This window comes from Lemur catta, chromosome 2 (genome assembly GCF_020740605.2).
Source record: "Lemur catta isolate mLemCat1 chromosome 2, mLemCat1.pri, whole genome shotgun sequence".
Taxonomy (NCBI): Eukaryota; Metazoa; Chordata; class Mammalia; order Primates; family Lemuridae; genus Lemur; species Lemur catta.
The window spans coordinates 77,172,650-77,191,437 of NC_059129.1; the positions used below are offsets into that span (position 1 = coordinate 77,172,650).

Genomic DNA, 18,788 nt, shown 5'->3' on the forward strand with positions numbered 1-18,788 from the left:
AAGGTTACTGTGAGATATATGATGAAACTACCTGAAATACAAGTGTTCCCCATTAATTGTTTTTTCTTATTTTAGGGCTGAAAGTCATAAAAGTTTTGAATTGGACTATTGCATAGATAAAGTGATTGCAGTCTTTCAAAAGTGACATTATTTCTAGGAATGGAGTAGGACGGTGGTTCTAAGATTAGTCCCTGGACCAGCAGCATCAATATTACCTGGGAAAATGTAAGAAATGCAAATTCTCCAGCCAACACCAGACATACTAAATCAGAAACGCTGGTGGAGGAACATAGGAATTTGTGTTTGATGAGGCTTCCTGGTGATTCCAAGGCAGGCCCAAGTGTGAGATCCACTAGAGTAGACTAAAGTAGGAGGAAGCACTGATTCTGTCATTTTTTTGGACTGCTTTGTGTTCTCTGCATTCATGAAAAGCCACATGCCCATGTATTGCCTTTCCGCCCATTATCTTTTCTTATCCTTTTCTTCCCAGATATTTTGCCCACAGTGGCAGCCACATATGGTCAAAATAAACTGCAAGTAGACAAATACTTCTTGTTCCCTCCCCCCACCCCTTTTATTTGTTTAATCTTTCATCAAATTCTTCCTTTAAAGGATTTGCCGAGTTACTTACTGTTTGGGAAACATTGACACTATTGGACTTTAGATAGTTTACCGTCACACATGTACAGATTAGTAGCCACAGGTTCAAGGAACCTCTCTGTAGATTTCAGAGCTCTTTCTCTGTATAGTTCCCTCGTCTATGGCAGTCTATTCTGACAAATTCTTGTGTCTCTGGCCTGTCTGGACTCTCTGACCTCACCCTGACATTTAGGCCCTGTTTCGGTCCCACCTCCCTAGACCACTGCCTGGAAACTACCTTCAGCTGATACAGCTGGTGCAGTTGTGGGGCTCAACTACCTTATGTCCCTTCTCTAGGGAATCATAGTCCTGCACTGCTTTCTGACCACTCTAACGCTAAACACTGTTGTTTTATATTTTTGGTTTTGCTTTCTAGTTGTTTAAGGTGGGAGTGTAAATATGGTCTTTTTAAACTCCATTTTGGTGAGAAACCTCCACTTTATTGAGGTACAATTTACATACAATGAAATGGAAAATACTAAGTGCACCATTGATGGCTCTAAGAAATGCATACACCTGCATATCCCAGCTCCATATCAAGATAGAGAACATTAGCTCAGCCCAGAAAATCCCTTCATTCTGCTTTCTAGTCAGCTCCTTTACACATGTAGAAGAGACATTATTCTGATTTTTTTCACTATTGATTATTTTGTCTGTTGTAAATTCATTTAAATAGAAGCTTAAAGTATATATATGTTTGTCTTTATTGTTCATTCAGTATAATTTTTGAGATTCAGTCACAATGTTGAATACATCAGTAGTTCATTTCTTCTATATATCTTCCAATTATACTTTTGATTTTTTATTTATCCCCAATAATATTTAGATATATGTTTACTTTGCAAATATTTGAGGGATTTCTTAGACATTTCTAATTATTTTTCTTGTGAATAGAGAACATGTTGTATAAAATTTGTCTTTTGAAATTTATTGAGAATTATTTTGTCCCAGCATATGATGTGTCTTTTCAAAAGTCCCATATGAACTTGAAAAGAATTTGTATGCATTCTTCATCTATAAAGTATATAGCGTTCTGTAAATATCAATCAGATCAAGAAGGTTGGTAGTGTCTTCTAGATCTTCTAAATCATCGTCATCATCATCATTATTCAAGGTTTAGTTGTATCAATTACTGAAAGAAATGTGTTAAAAACTTCAGATATGATTGTGGATTTGCCTTTCTTTTAAGTTCTTTCAGTTTTTGCTTCATATATTTTAAAGTTCTATTATTGCTATTATGTGCATGCACATTTAGAATTTCAATCTTCCTGATGACTTGATCTTCTTATCATTTTGAAATGTTCCTTTATATTTCTGGTAATATTTTCTTGTCATGAAGTTTTTTGTCTAATATTAATATAACCTTACCAGATTTCTTATGTTTACTGTTTGTATTTTCAGTTATATTCAACTCTTATTTGTCTGAAAATAGTTAATCTCCTTAGTCTACATTATTGCAATTTAGCCCTTTAGATACAAATCAAATAATTTAAGTAGAACACCTGGGTAAAATTTTCTTTTGAGATAAACTGCCACATAGACTGTATGTGTAAATTAATGATTTTCCTTTATTTTCTCTATTCCAGTAAGATTTGTAAGGGGGTGAAAATCAACTCATAGTTTTCTTGTAGTAACTAACAGAACCAATAGATTTAGACACAAAAAAACTGTGATATGGTAAAGATATGAATTTCTTTTAAAGAATGGACTACTTTGAGAAATTTCTATGGTTTTAAAAAATGACTTTAATTTATTCCCCTGGAGTTGAACTGAACCACTCATGCAGCCAAGGTTAGTTCCTATTGCTTGAGTATTTCATTTATTAGATGAAATAGATTGATATTATTATCAATAAAAGACCTCTTTGATCATTATAAGATAGCACCATAAAAAAGATTCTAGAAATACTTAATACAAATGGCATTATTAAAAATAAGATTTCTGTGCTGCTGCTATTCTGCGTATGCCTTGCATGAGAACCAAGGCTTTTGTTGTCTGGAGCAAGTTGAGGAGCTGAGTTTAAAGGGGCAGAAATGCAAATGAGATCATATGGCAGAAGATATATAGAATTGAAGTGCTCCATACTTGTGAAACAATCCTTCTCTCTTAATAGGCTATTTTAGGCTAGTGAAAGTAGAACTCTATTGTTTTTTAAAAGACAAAGCCAAGTAGACAATAAAAGAAGTATTAGATTTGCTTATAAAATGAAGCCCTAGGAGAAGCCATGACGCATTGTCAGTTGTTCTCTGACATTTGTAATGTTCTCCTTGGTGAGATTTAAATAAGACGAGAAGTAGGACATATATAAGTTAAAAATGAGGTTTAAAGAAAATATTTCTGTGGGACTGTGTTTACGTGAGTTTGTATCTTCACTGTACTCAGAATTGAAGTCTAAGAAGGCATTACATACTAGCAGTTAGGGAAAAAAATCTGTTTCCTAATGTGTCATTTACTTTGGATAGGGCCATTTACCTGTTTCAGGGGACTTTTTGCTTCATCATTTCCCCGGTTAAGTCTTCTGTTTCTCTTGAAGCACAAGCTCTGGCACAGCTGCTCTCCAGAAGCTAGCTGTTTCTACCCTAGGATTGGTATTAATAAAACCTCTCTCGGTTGTCTCTTCTGGTTGTTTCTTTGGTTTCTGGCTTCATCTTATAGGCTTCCTCATTTTATGGCATGTTATTTTTTTTTAACCTCCAGAGTATATATAGTCTTACAAAGAATTCAGATTTGTGGAGTTTATGGAATTATGTAATTCAATAGACTTTTTAATATACCCTATGAGTGATATGGTTATTTTTGTGATAAGGATTATGTCCATATCAGTGTGAAATACCAGTGTAACCAGGAGATACTTATGGTTTTTCCAAAATATTATTATTAATAAAAATATGTTAATAGTAAATATCTGCTCTCTTTCCTTTTATGGATTTACACAGTAGAATACAGCTGCTAATTGTACCATGTGTACATGACTCTGCATCTCTGAATCATTGTCCATTTTGGTAATTTATAAAATGTGTGTGATGTGTTTTTCCCATGTGAAATTCTGCCAGAATCCGGAGAAGATCTTTCCTATGACAAAACAAAGGAGCAATGAGAAATCAGAAGACAAGGTGTTGGGGTGTGGGAGGGAATTAAAAATATAGTACTAAGAGACTGCAGACAGTTAGAATCTATGATTAGTTAACTTTTTCAATAAGAGGAAAATGATAAATAGTTGGCTTGTTTTGATGAGCATGAACAGAAAGAAAAAAAAAAAGCCAGTATCCTTTTATCTTTGCAAGCCTCTTGTCATGCGGAGACTCTCTGCTGGAAAGGCTTCTAAAGTCCCCCTTAATATTGAAGTAGAGAAATTTGAAATCTTGAGTAACTCCTGATTCTTTTATGTAAAATTTCACATGATATTAATCTGCTTAGCACTTTATAGTACAGTATGTGCTGAAACTATAACAAGAATTAGGGAATTTGTCAGCTGGATCTAATGCAAAAATTATATGTTAGTCCCTGTCTAAACTTTAATGATACTAATTATCTAAAAAATCTTATAATATCTTACTGTTCTGGCATTGCCAGCTTTGCTTCACCCTAGACTGATATTTGATAAATGCATGTTTCACTATCATGGTACGTGGGAACCTTCTCCTGTACTCACACTTTGCCATATCATATTCATCTCAGTGATTTCAGGAATGTTCAGCCAATGTCCTTCAGTTTCTTGCTTTACTGACAAGGCAGGATTCACATGAGATAAAAATCTAGCCTTCCCCCTTATAGCTTACCCTGTGACCTAAAACCATGTATGAACTTGATTTTATCTTTCTTGTATTTTTTTTTACACAAAAATTATTTTGGTGAAAGTTTAAGAGTATACTGTAGAAAGGAATACCTTGGAGGGAGTAGACTCACTGGAAATAGTCAAAAAAGGATGTACCCTTGAGTGAAGAGAGGCAGATGTGACCTTCAGTTTAACTAAGTTCCCCTCCTAATCTGTATTCCCTCCAATGCCATTCTGCTAGTGTGTAATCGACAAAAGCTTACTGATGAGAGCCAGGGTTAAGAGCTGGCCAGGTAGTCCTGTGATTGTATGACTCATATTGACATATGCATTCATTCATTCACTCATTCAAGCACTCGGCAGAGTGCCTACTATGAGCCAGTCAGTGTTCATGGCATCAGGGATACAGTGGATAGTAGCTTGCTGCTTCCTCATATAGGAAAGTTTTCTGCCACACCTCCAAAATCCATTGTGACATTTGAATTAGTGGAAAGAATACCAAATACATGTGGATGAAGGGGCATGCATCACTTGTGGGCCATGGAACTGTTTAAAGTCAACAGGCTTAGTGGAATCTGGGAAAGCTGTTCAAGAAGGTAGATTAGAGAAACTAGGAGGCAAGAATTTTCATTCTGTTGACTGTGTTTCCTCAATTCTGACAGCACTTTGACAGTTTAAAATTTCTGTGAACATTATGTTGAATGTGCTGTTCTTTCATTTGTATCCTTCTCCTCTACTCCCAAGCTATTGATGAAAAGATGGTGTATTTTACAGCTGAAAATGTTTAATTAAGGAGGTGAGCACTGCAGGCTGGGCTTCTCATCACAGTCACAAAATGATTGGTGTAGAACTCTGAGACTTCATAAAATACCCTTCTTCATTTTCCTTTTTTTTTCCAGCTGAAAACCTGCTCCTATTTATTTATTTTCCAACTTTAGTAAGGTATAATAGACAAACATTATATATATATTAATATGTAGTATATTACACATTTATATATATACACACACATTGTGAAATGATTAAATCAAGCTAATTAACCTGTCTCCTCACATACTTCTCTGTTTGTATTAGTTCGGCTTTTTAAAATTCCACATATAAGTGAGAGCATGCAGAATTTGTCTCTCTGTTCCTGGCTTACTTCATCTAGCATAGTATCCTCCAGGTTCATCCATTTGTCACAAATGACAGGATTTTTTTCTTTTTTAAGGCTGAATAATATTCTATCATACATATTGGTATATACCATGCTTTGTTTATCTATTCATCTATTGATGGACACTTAGGTTGATTCCACTTTCTGTCTATTGTGACTAATGCTGCAATAAACATGGGTGTGCAGACATTTCTTTAGCACATTGATTTCATTTCCTTTGGATATGTACCCAGAAGTGGCATTGCATCATACAGTATTTCCATTTTTAATATTTGAGGAACCTCAATACTGTTTTCCATACTGGCTGTACTAATTTATGTTCCCACCAACAGTATACACAGATTCACTTTTCTCCACATCCTGGCCAATACTTGTTATCTTTTGTCTTTTTGATAATAGGCATCCTAACAGATGTGAGATGATATTTCATTGTGATTTTAATTGGCATTTTCCTGATGATTAGTGATGTTGAACATTTTTAAAATATGCCTCTTGGCTACTTGTATGTCTTCCTTTGAGAAATGTCTATTCATATCTTTTCCCCTTTTTTAAATTTAGTTATTTTCTTGCTATTCAATTTTTTGAGTTCCTTATGCATTTTGTATATTAACCCCTTATCAGATGTATGGTCTGCAATAATTTTTTTCCTATTTTGTAGGTTGTTCCTTCACTCTGTTGATGTTTCCTTTGCTGTGCAGAAGCATTTTATTTTGATGCAGTCCCACTTGTCTGTATTTACTTTTGTTGCCTGTGCTTCTGGGGTCGCATCCAAAATGTCTTTGCCAAGACCAATGTCATGCAGTTTTTTCTCTATGTTTTCTTCCAGTGGTTTTACGGTTTCATGTTTTATGTTTACGTCTATAATCCATTTTGAGTTGATTTTTGTGTATGGCGTGAGATAAGGGTCCAGTTTCATTCTTCTACATGTTCTATAATTTCTACTTTGAAAAATATAGAATAGGGACTATTTCTGTAGGATTAGTACTAGACATTTTTATGTCTTGTATATTTTATAATGTTTATTCTGAAAATTTGAGATCTATAGAAAAGTATAAACAAGGAAATAATATCATTCAGATCTCCTTAACTCATAGTAAATGGTTGTTTTTATTTTGGTAAATAAGTCTTTTTTCCCCCTCTCCTCCTTCTTCTCCCTTTCCCTCCTCTTTTTCTTTTGTCTCCTCCCTCTCTCCTTCCTTCTCCCCTTTAATCTCTCATTCTCTCAATATATCCATGCCTAACTATAGATTTTTTTTCAAATTTGCAATTTCACTGCATTTTCTATGTTTCACTCTGCATTTAATGTGCATATGGGAAATATTACCTACAATTTAAAATATTTAAAAAAACATTTTCAATTAAATTATATGATATGTCACAATTTAATCTCTATTATTAGATGTTTAGGCTGGGTGCAGGGTTTTTTAACTAGTAATTATAAATAATCTTATAAATATTTATGGGCATAAAGTTTTATATGAAACTCTGATCTTTTTTTAAGATAAAATCTCAGAACTTGTATTGCTGGGACAAAAGGGAATAAATATTTTGAAGGTGTTTGATACATATTAGGAAAATATTCTCCTGAATGCTTATCCAATTTAAACTCCCACCAGTCTTGTATGGGAATGATCTGGGACCTTATTCTTCATAGAAATTTCATCAGTGATCTTGGGGATGAACTAATTTTAGATTCTGGGATTATAATTCAAAACACTTTTGACAGTTCAGAGAATTGGCTAGTTGATAGCAAATTAAAGTTAAATAAGGGAAAATGAGGGCAGGATAAATGTTGCAGATAAAAGTTGCCAAAATAGTGTTTGCAGAGTAGTTTGTATCTGCATGCATTTCCTGAAGAAAAATCCAGGGTGTTTTGGAATGTGACTAGATTTTCCTGCAGCTTCATGGGGGACTTTGTTATGCTAAGGACTGCTCTGAAATCAAAGAAAAAGAAAGCCTATTTGAACTACTGCTCTGTTCTAAAAAGATTTAATTTTTTATATTTTAAGCTATTAAGAATTGAAAGACACTACATACTTTTTGGGGGAACATTAAGTGATCATTTTAATTATTTACTATAATTATTTGAGCATAAATTAAATTTAAAAATGATTTCTGAAAGTTACTACTGATTTTTCCTCAATTAAGCAGAGAATATCTTTAGGAAGCTGGGGTGTTTTCTAATAGCGATAACCGATTATCTGATTCTACATAGACCAACTAGATGTTACACAATTCAATTCTGACACTAGCTAAGTGGAATTGGCATTAGACTCTACAGGTTCAAGGGCTTAGTTCTACAAGACTACTCTCAGTTCAAATGCCAGTTGCAAGCATTGGGTCCCCAGGTTACTTGTACTCTATCTGATTTGACTTATAAAGTCAAAGATTCCCCAAACCCCTCTCATAAGCTTTGATATTTAGTTAAAATAAATCACAGAATTCAGGGAAGCACTCTACTTATTACCAGTGTACTATAAAGGATCCAACTCAGGAACATCCAAATGGCAGAGAGACATAGGGCCACTTACTGGGGGGAAGTACACAAAGCTTTCACAACCCTGTCTGGGTGTACCACCCTTCTAACATCTTGATGTGTTCACCAACCCAGAAGTTCTCTGAACCCCATTGTTTAGGGGTCTCTATCATGGTCTCATCAGCAAAGCATGATCCATTATTGACTCAGTCTCTAGTTCCCCTTTCTTTCCTGAAGGTTGAGGGGTAAGACTGAAAGTTCTAAGCTTTTGATTATGGTTTAGTCTTTTTGGTAACCAGTGTTCATCCTGAAGCTGTCTAGGGGCCTGTCAAGAGTTAACCTCATTAGAACAAAATAATCTCCTCCCTCTTAGGAAATTATAAGGGACTTAGGAGCTTGTGTCAGGAACCAGGGACAAAGGCTAAATATATACTTTTTAATATATCATAGAAGCTCACTTTTCTTCCATGAAATATTAGGAAAAACAGAATTATCTTTATTTTGCAAATGACACTTTGAGAATAGAAATGCTATCCTACAATTAAAAAGACATATTTGTAAACATACATACACACAAACATGAAGAAGCAGTTGAAAAATCTGGTTCTGTTTGGTTGTATGTTGTGGTTCTATGTGTGTTTTGAGTGTGATTTTATACCCCACAAGCCTGTGCTAAACATCTTTATTAGCAATCATTTCTGTTGATTTGTTGTATAATTCTAATTAATGTTCAGACAAGTGACCCTGATATGGTTACAATCTAGAAGAACTTTATAATTTGAACTTTTTTCTATAACTGATATTCAACATGATTTTAAGACTATTTACAAATCCTATACAATGACTTAAAAATCAGAACATTTAATTAATCAGCTTGTTTAAATCAATTAATTAAACATCTCTGCAAGATGACAGGGAGTTTCCTGTGGTTTTGTTATCCGGAGAACTGTGTCCTTTTGTGCTAATAAACTCTGTTCTAGTTTTTTTTTTTTTTTTCAGCCTAGATTCCCACCATTCATAATTGAATGTGAGATTCTTTTCCAACTGAAACATCTTTGAATAGATTGCATTTTTTTAAATCAGTACTGTTGTATATATACTAATGGGCTTACTTCTTGAAGGTGGGTCTCAAAAACCATGTGCCTTTTCTCTGCACATAGGATCTTCTCTGAAAGTAATAAGTGTTAAGTCCACTGCTTCTATCACTGACTACAGATGGAGGATTAACCAGAGAGTAAAATGGTTGTTGAAAAAAGCTAATTAAAATAAGTGGCCCTATAAATCTATTTAGTTTGTCCTTATTAACAGTATCTAGTGCTTTGTGTATTCTACGGCTGTGAAAATATCAAGCTGTGTACTTTGATTTTGGAAATCTATTTTTTAATAAATTTTTTGATTATAATTTGATATGTTTGTTGCACATAATTAGAAAAATATGAAGAAATGAAGATAAAACTCACCAATAATTCTAGTTAGAGATAAATTATATTTTTTATATTTCCCATTTTTCATATAATTGGGGTCCTATTGCACACATGATTTTATGTTCTCATTTGTTTTCCTTAGCATATCATTAACAATTTTGCATGCTAAAAAAAAACCTCTGAAAATCTAATTTTAAATGACGAATATTCATTTGCATAGTCATACCATTATTTACTTAACTATTGGTTAGTCACAGTTTTCAGTATTATAAATAACACTGTGATGAACATATTGTATACAGATTTTTGTGTTCATCATTGATTATAATAAAATAGCATTATGGTATCTGTTAGATTGTATATTTTCAGTGCTAAATTGTAGGATATCAGATAGTTATTCATCAGTGTGGATGGGAATAAATCTGAAAAGATGTTATATTGTGGTATATGAGTTGTTTTTTGAAGGGTGCACAACCAGGGCTTTGGCAGCTATAAAGATTCAAGGCATCACAAGTGGGGAAGATTTGTGAGCAGAGATGTGAACAGGAATGAACCTGGGCTGTATGTGTCTGTTTGACTGAGTGTGATCCAACTACAGGGGAAGAAAAGGCTTGAGATATTGAAAAAAGTAAAGTTTGAAATGTGGGATGAAGAGTTTGAAATTGCGTTAGTATGATTGGTGTAGCAACCAAAAATCCTGAGTTTTCTGCACCATTTTTCTTTTAATTATTCATTAAAAAATTTTTACTTAGCACATTTTATGTGAAAAGCCCTCCTGATAATGTAATAAAGCACGGTGGTGGCCACAGGGGGATTATGCTTCAATAGGGATGATGATATTAAACCAATGAATGTCATGGTCTGTCATGTTGTTCCCATAAGTGCGCTTATATTGTAAGACTGTGACACAGTGTTGGTTTGGAAAAGTGTGCTCAGGGCAGCATTTGAAAATCTTTGGAAACACAGAATCAGAACAGATTCACAACTTAAATGGCACAAATATTTAAAAGATTGTTCTCCATGTAAATTGGAGGGGGCTGGTTAGAGTCAGGAATAGCAGTTAAAGACCCATTAAGGAATGCAAGACTTAGCAGAAGTCTTATATATATAGTATGTATACATAATTATATATAATTATAATGCTCCCTTAGAGATTCTGTGTGTATCTCCAGTTAGAAATGACTAAATGAATAGTGTGTGTTTTTGCACCCCCAAAAATCATCAAGCTGCTAAACCTATTTTGAATCTTAACATACTTAATATGCATGTGTATGCAGTTTTCTTCTGCATGTTTTTCTCATACTGTTTTTTGTTTCTGAGATTTTTTTCGTGTTACTTGGTGCCAAGTTTTATTACAAACATTAATTAGTGTTACTCCAAAAAATCAATTTTGAGCAAATGAAATGCACTGCAAACATAAAAAGGAATTTCTGTAACTTTTTTTCTTATTAAATGTTAGGAACAAAAGCCACAATGGATGTTCAAAAATGGTATTCGAGAACTTCAAAATTGGCTCTGGCCTTGGCAATTATCCACTCAAAACCAGCAGACAGAAGTAGCAGAGAATACACAGAACACCTTGCAATGCTGGTGTCTGAGCCAGAGTCAAAGTGGAGATCAAAAGTCAAAGCCTTGGAAGCTGAAGTTCTGCAATTACGTCAGAACCTTCTTCTAAGCAGAATTTGTTCAGGATCATTTAAGAGTGGTGAGTATATGAAATTGCCTTTTGGTAATGTGTCAGACTGTGTTATTTCAGCTGCACAATTATTTAGAAATTTGTTACCAAAACATAAAACTGTTTAGTTTCCTTGAAAATTAGACTTCTTCTTCTTCTTTTTGCCCAATAAGGACTTTTTTACTTCTAATCATTCATTAAAAGTTTATTGTCGCTTTCTATGAATGGGGCTACTTTGGACTTTGGAGGGAATGAACTTAGAGACTGAAAATAGTCTAGATGTGAATGCAGTAATGTTTTAAGCTTACTAGAGAAATTCATTTTAAAATCTCATTGTTCAACTTTATTATCTTACTATATATTTCATTTTGCTTTTGTATTAAATAATTCATCTAGAAGACATATATCAATACTAGCTATAAGTAAGACATGTGCTGGGTGATGAGGACCCAAAAACACATAAAAGGAGGTGCTGTCCTCACCATTAAGTACTTATCCTTCTAGGAGGGAAAACGGACCTACAAATAATTAACCCAGTTGTGACACATGCTATAATAGATTGATGAAATAAAGAGGAGGAAGCCATTCATTCTGCCTAGGTTCTGGGAATGCTTCTTGGGTTTGATCCTCAAGGATCTGCCCACTCATCAATGAAATGGTTACACAGCACCCAGCAAGAGGCAGGACCGTGGACAAAGGCACAGGAAGTAGACAATATATATCTCATTCTGAACACTACCAGCATTACATTTCAGAGTGGCCAGAGCACTTGCAAGGTAAAGATGTGATGGGGAGAAAGGAAGAGAAGTCAGTTGGATCAGGTCTAGAAGGTTCTTGAATGTAAACCTAAGGAATATTTTAGTATATTATTATTAAGTTGACCATGTAATTTATTAATCCCCCACTAGGACCCATGTGAGAGTAAAAGGGAAGGTCTATCAATAATTACACTAGGACAACAGGGGCAAACCTGGATTCACTTCAGCAAACTGGAACATGTGGTCACCCCATTCATCAGGAGCCATTGGACATTTTTGAAGCAGAAGATTGACACTTATATTGTGATTAAGAAACAATTCTGGCAAATTTTTAAAAGTATCAGATTATGTCACTCCTTTGCATAAAACTCTTCCCTGGCTTCTAATTGTGCTTCACATTAGATTCAGTCTTCTGATAGTGGCCCATCATGCTGTGAGTGGTATCACTTCTACTCACCTCTCATACCTCATCTCATACACCTTCCCCATTATGAACTAGGTTCTAGCCACCAGGACCTGTCCAGTCCTTGAAGGCTGTTTCTTGCTGTGGACCTCTGTTAGGCTCTTTTCTTTGACTCTTTTTTGTGGCTGGCCACTTCTCTACCTACAGGTCTTATTCTAAATGACACCTCCTCAATGAGGTCTTCCCTGAATACTCTATATACATTTCATCCCCCACTAGTTATTCTTTGTTGCAGCTACCTTTTTGCTCCTGAGCTCAGTAGCGAAGGAATGAATGATTACTCGAAACACATAGTGTTTCGAGAGAAGGGAGAGGCCAAAATCTAAAGGAGAAAATGGCCTCCTCAGCTAACTTCCTTCCCGTATTTATTTCCAAGGACACATGCAAAGGGTCAGGGCCGTTTGTTAATTTTTTTAACAACTTCCATACAGGTCAGCTGTTTCCAGCTGACCTTTGCACTCAGCAAACAAGCTGCTTCTGGCAGGCATTTTTGCCCGATCCTTCATTCACCTTGCTCACGTTCTTCCCATCCATCCTTTCTTCTAGGCCCAGCCCCTACACTTCTTTACACAAGCACCCCTGGTGGATTATTTATTTGCTTACTTATGTACTTAGTTGCTGTCTTATCTGCTGAACTGGAGTCTAAGTGCACTGAGGAGAGGTCTTTGCTTTTCTCTGGATTTTTTTACTCGTTGCCCAGCCCCAAGCCTGACACACAGAAGGTGCTCAGTAAGTATTTGTTGAATGGAAGTGGAATGCTATAGTGGTGATTCAAGGCAGGGAGACCAGTTTTAAAAGCTTTGATCAAGGCCCATATGAAGAATAATGAGTTGAACTAGGTCTGTGATAATGAACGCTAAAAGGAGAGACATTTATAAATGATTTCAGAGTAGACACTTCAGATATTTGTGAATGATTCGGAGAGTAGTTAAGAGTGATAAAGGTATTTAGAATAATTGAGGTTTTTCCATCCTAGTTTACTAAATGAATTGCAATACTTTGAATTCAGACAGTGACACAGAAATAAGCTTATAGGATAAAATGTTAAGTCCAGGTTTGTCTGACTTTGGGTTAATCCTTAGAATAGACAAGGATTACCTAGAAGGAAAGTAGAAGTATGATCCTAAAACTCAGAGGGGATGAGCAGGATAGAACTATAGACACAGACTTAAGATTTTTGGCATTTAAATCATGGTTGAAGTTAGAGCTGTAATTGAGACTCACAAGGAGAGGAGACCTGTGGTTGGGCTGGGAGGCCTGCAGCAGATCCCAGCATCCCAGGAATGGACAGAGGAAGAGGAGGCATTTTCATACTAGGAGTGTGCAGGATTAGTGCACACATATATGCTGTGGATTTTAGGGGACTCACAAATTTTTTTTGGGGGGGGAAATTATCAGGAAGACCTGATTACTAAATACCCAAATGTTACTAAAATCCCATTATTGTATGAGCAAAAATAGTGTTATACAATCTATAGCCACATTTTAATCTATCTAAAGCCCTTGTAAATGGGCTCTTTGAGTATACCCAGTAAATGAATAGTAAACGTAATCAATTTTTCTTCATATTTTTCTGTGCAGTTATCCAATTAATGTCACAAATGTAAAAATTTCCAGGAAACTTAAACTATGACTCTCATAAACATCTATGATGTCAAAACTGTTGTTTATTATCAAGGATCGATTTATAGTACTGATACTGTGTGCATGCTATTTGTTCATAACGTGAGTGTGCTTAACACTAAGAGCCTAGGTGATAACTTATTTTTATACTGAACATTTTCACTTACAGTGCCTGTGAGAGAAATTTTCAGGAATCATATAATTAAAATCAATTTTACTCAGCAGGAGTTGAAGGGGAAGTGTTTCAGTGCAGATGTTTGGAAGTAATCTATTTCTCCATCTGTTAGCTTAAACTTCAAAAATGAGGAATAAATGGATAGATTCAGATGAATGGAGTAACTGTCAAAGGAGACAGAAAAAAATGTAAAAAAGGGTACTATTAGATTGGTAGGAAAATAAAGGAAGAACACAGCAGTTATTTAAAGATGTATAATTTGAAAGACTGGCCTCCCTTGCTCTAAGAAAACGTCATACCTGAAAATCAAAACTATATTATAGATGTATTTATATTATTAAATACTTCTTTCTGGAATTTCAGGGTTGCTTTACATGTGCAACTGTTCTTAAGTGTTAAGAGACAGCAGGCCCTCAATAAATGTTGAATTGAATGTTTCTTGACAGATTGAAAGGCTAGGGAACTTAATTTACAGCATCAACTATCCATTGAAGCAACTGAGCAACCCCAAATTAAATAAAGCAGAGCTGAAATGGCAAAGTAAAAAATAAAGAACTATGATATGGTTTATACAGCATTTCTGGAATTCAACCTATTTCTTTATTCTGATTTATTTTTCTACAGCTTCTTAAAGAGGAATATACCTCTTTATTGTATTTGTTAAGGGACGAGACCATACAGTGAAGGGATACATAGAACTTGATAACAGATTCATGCCACATTTTTATTTGACATAAATGCTGATTAGTAGTTTAAAGAAGGAAGGAAGGAAGAAATGTCCAGATACCCAGTGACACATTTCAGTGATGTGTGGCAGACATGGTTAGTTGTCTACTCAATAGGCAACTCCCTTCTTTGCTACTAAAGTGTTCCCATTTTGTTTGGGTAGAAATGTGCTCGTGCCCAGTAGGTTAATTCATAAAAGGCTTAGACCTGTTTTGCCAGTATTGATCTAACATTGGGCAAGGGGGCTAATTCTTGCCAATGAAAGCTGAAAAGCAATCTTCTGAGCTTTTGATCAAGTTTTGCCTGTTTAGATGAAGAAATGGAAGACTGTGAAAGAAAGCAATTTTTAAAACATCTTACCTCAACCCCTTGTTTCCTGTGTGGGGCACTCCCACATGAAAATATGATGCCTCAACTTGTGATAACCATTTCATAATTATGAGGCAGTATTGAAAAATTAATGTGAACATGCTAAGGATGGTTAAATAGGAAGATAAGAAGTGCTTGGGTCCTTGTTGACATTGCTGAGTGGCTAAAGCAACTCTAGGATTAGTTTATTAGGCAAGCAATAGTTTGTTCTGATTACCAGGTATTCTGTTCCTTGTATCTGAACAGTTTCTAACTTACAAGGTGGAGAGGGGTGGAGGGTCATGAATGGATTAGAATGCTGCTTTCCTTCCCAAGAATCACATTGTTTTGTCTAGAGCAGTAATTTAAGGCAGGGAGACCAGGAATGTGACCATAAGTGAGGTGGTGGGGGGTAACCTGAACAGATGCTATTGTATTAATTACATGGTAATTTGGCATTCACAGAAGGGAAGTGGATAAATGAAGTATCAGGTATGTGCTTTTCCTCCCCTATAGCTTTAAGTACTTAATGTCTTCATAAATGATAGATAGGCTACTAGGTGAGCAATTGGCTAAGAGAGAAAAGACAGTAGGAGAAAATCAAATTAATCCATTGCTTTACATGTTTAGTAAATGTTCATTGAGCACTTGTAAAGGGTGCTGAGGGTGGTGGTGGAGGGTGGGGCAGTATGCAGGACAATACGGTTAGTTATGGTTGAACTTAGGTCTTCTAAGTTTTGGGTCCTGGGAAACAACCAACCCAATCAGATGCTTTGGGAGCATCCTGCCCCTTCTAGCTGACATTGCTTAAGCTTGTCCCTCACCCCTCTTTACTGCCTTCTACCCGGGGGATTGAATCCTCAGTGCTCAATTCCTGCTTCTCATTCTGTGAGAGTCTGGATTCAGGAAAGAGTTTTTAGCTAGATTGGTGGTCACAAGGGAACAGAAGAGGAGCTGGATATCACAGCCACCTCGCCTGCACCCTGCCAGACCCAGGGTGGAGCTTGCCTAAGTCTCCTGCCTGCCATTTTCCTGGCCCCAGCCCTCTCAGCCTGTCCTATCTCTTTGTTCTTCTCATCCTGTTCCAGACCATGTACTGACGGAACATTAAAAACAGCTGACTTACTGACGTAACTGTGAAGCTCAGCATTTATAAATTGTGGCATTCACTCTTTTACAGATCCTGAAAGAACATGCAAAATTAATGCATAAGCATTTTATTCTCAGTTTTCCCATAAGCTCTCATAATATAAATTGCCAGATACAATAAAGATGAAAATTTGCTTAAATTTTCAGTTGACTTAAAACATACAAGCGTAATGTACATAAACATAAGAGGATACATCCTTAATAGGGATTCTAATGAGAAGCTCTATAATAATTTAAAGTAAATTTTTGATTATGTATTAGATACTTTTTACTCATTATATAAAATTGAATTAATCTTTCAATATTAGAGATAGCATACAAAGAAATTAAAGATTAAAAAAGCTCATAATTTGAAATGGCTTTAATAGTGACAAAGCAATGATTGAGAAATGTGAATAACTTAATTATCATAATAGGAGTTGGCTCTGATAGAAATGATATGCAGAGATAAGGAGTTATAAGGGCCAAATAAGTACTGGTTCAAGGAACAGGGGCTGAAAGAAGCTATGCAGCTTCAGAGGCTGGGCCTAGGGGTGGGCATTCCTCAATAGTCAGGATTCCCAATAGAAATCTTCATTCTTCCCAAATCTCCTCCTAGTACCAGGCTCTGAATCTCATTGCATGGTACAGCCATCTTCCTTGCCTAAGGTGGATTCCAGGAAAGTATGTTGGATGTTGAGGTAATCCCCACATTAAGGGGACTTTACTTTCTATGTATCTGTAGAACCTCTGCACTTCTCTTCATTCCCAATGCCACTTCCTTGGTCTCACTTTATTTATCCCAATTAGACTGTAAGTCTTTAGTTGTCTTTAGTGGTAGTCTTGCTACTTTACCGTCTAGATTGCAGCCCAGTCTCAAGTCATCTCATTTATTGTAGCATAAAGTCCAGAGGCCTTAAACTGGACTATAATATTCACCAGAATTTGGTGCTTGCTTAGTTCTCCAGCCCAATTTCTCACTGCTATGTTCTTCACATTCTGCACTGTGACACATTAAATTTCCATCCCTTAAATCTACCTTGTTCTCACTTAGCTCTAGGATTTTACACAATTTGTTTCTCTCTGTAGGATATAATCTTTCGTTCTTTTGGTCTAGCTGTGTACTGTTGTTTTCTGATGCAGTTTTAATATCCCTTCTGCCTTTGCTGACTCCCTCCCTAGACTAGATTAGGTCTTCCTGCTGTGGGTCCCCGCAATATTCTGTTCTTTTCACAGCAAAAGTGAGCTAAATTACCATTGTGTAAGCAATCTGTTTTCCCTGTGGAACCTAAATTCTGTGTTTGCAGGGATTGTGTCTATTTTCATCACCACTGTATTCCTATAGTTAGCACAGTGCCTGTTATGGAAGGGTTGATTGGTGGATATTTGTTGGGTAAATAAGTTTAGACATGGTCTATGTGAGCATTAATACTTGGAACAAAATGGCCTTGCTAATCTGTAGTTTCTGGAGATCTGCCAAGCCTCTGTAACAGTGGGAAGTAGGAAATAGAGAGCAAGATCCAGCATTCTGGGGAAGGAGACCCACTAAGGTTAAGAAGAGTATCAGGATTCTTACCTTTAAGAGAGCCACATATGTATTTAATAGTTAAATCAGAACAGAATAAATGAAGAATTACAATGTTAGCTTCCTGTCAATGCGACAAAAGCTAAAACTATTCAAAATACTTTTGCATTTCTAGTTTGCTCAGTGTGATTTTTTTGAATAGTTTGACCCCGTAGCAAATTTTAATATAGTCTCTATATTTAGGATTATATTTAGTTTTTGACAGGTTTTGTCTGTCTTTTAAATGCCCTCCTGTTTATCTGTTTTTGAATTTTAAGATTCTGCTAGAAATCCAAAGGTACTCTGAGGATTGTGGAGTTAATATTTGGATCCTAAACATTCTGAAATTTATTTTATTAGAATAAATTTGATGTGCAGTGAATAAAATCCAGGTAGATAGCTCTGGACTTTAGGCTGGGAACATGTTTAGTATAATATCGATCCCATTGTCAAAGCAAGAAGGCAATCAATCAGATAATCTGGGTAAATGAGGGAGGTCTGAGATTCTGCATTTCTGATAAGCTTCCAGGTGATGTCAATGCTATTTGACTAGCAAGGGACTGTGGAAGTTTTTTAAGGGGTGTGGCTGTGAAGGGAAGAAAATAAGATAAATTGGTAGTTGGGGAGAGTGCAAGGGGTGGGAGATCACACTAGTGCTCTGATGGGGAGGAATTAGCATAGAGGAAAAAAGTGGAAGGTACAGAAGGAAGAGAGTAACAAAGGAGTCGTAGGTGGCTCAGGGCCTTAAATTAGAAGAAATACAGAGCACAAGTGGAAAGACTGCTCCGGAACCTCAAAAATAAGCCAGCATTTCTTTTTCTAAGACTCTCCTGAAGGTAGGCAAAGGTGCCCGTTTAT

General features: G+C 35.8%; 1 protein-coding gene across 1 annotated transcript in view; it reads left to right on the forward strand.

Moving 5' to 3' along the window:
* Nucleotides 1–10,943: 10,943 nt before the first annotated feature.
* The window catches only part of MEI4 (meiotic double-stranded break formation protein 4), a 129,083-nt gene continuing 121,238 nt past the window's right edge, over nt 10,944–18,788 (forward strand). The window contains exon 1 of the mRNA XM_045542268.1: nt 10,944–11,175. Coding sequence (XP_045398224.1) covers nt 10,944–11,175 — 232 coding nt within the window. The remainder of the gene's footprint in view (nt 11,176–18,788) is intronic.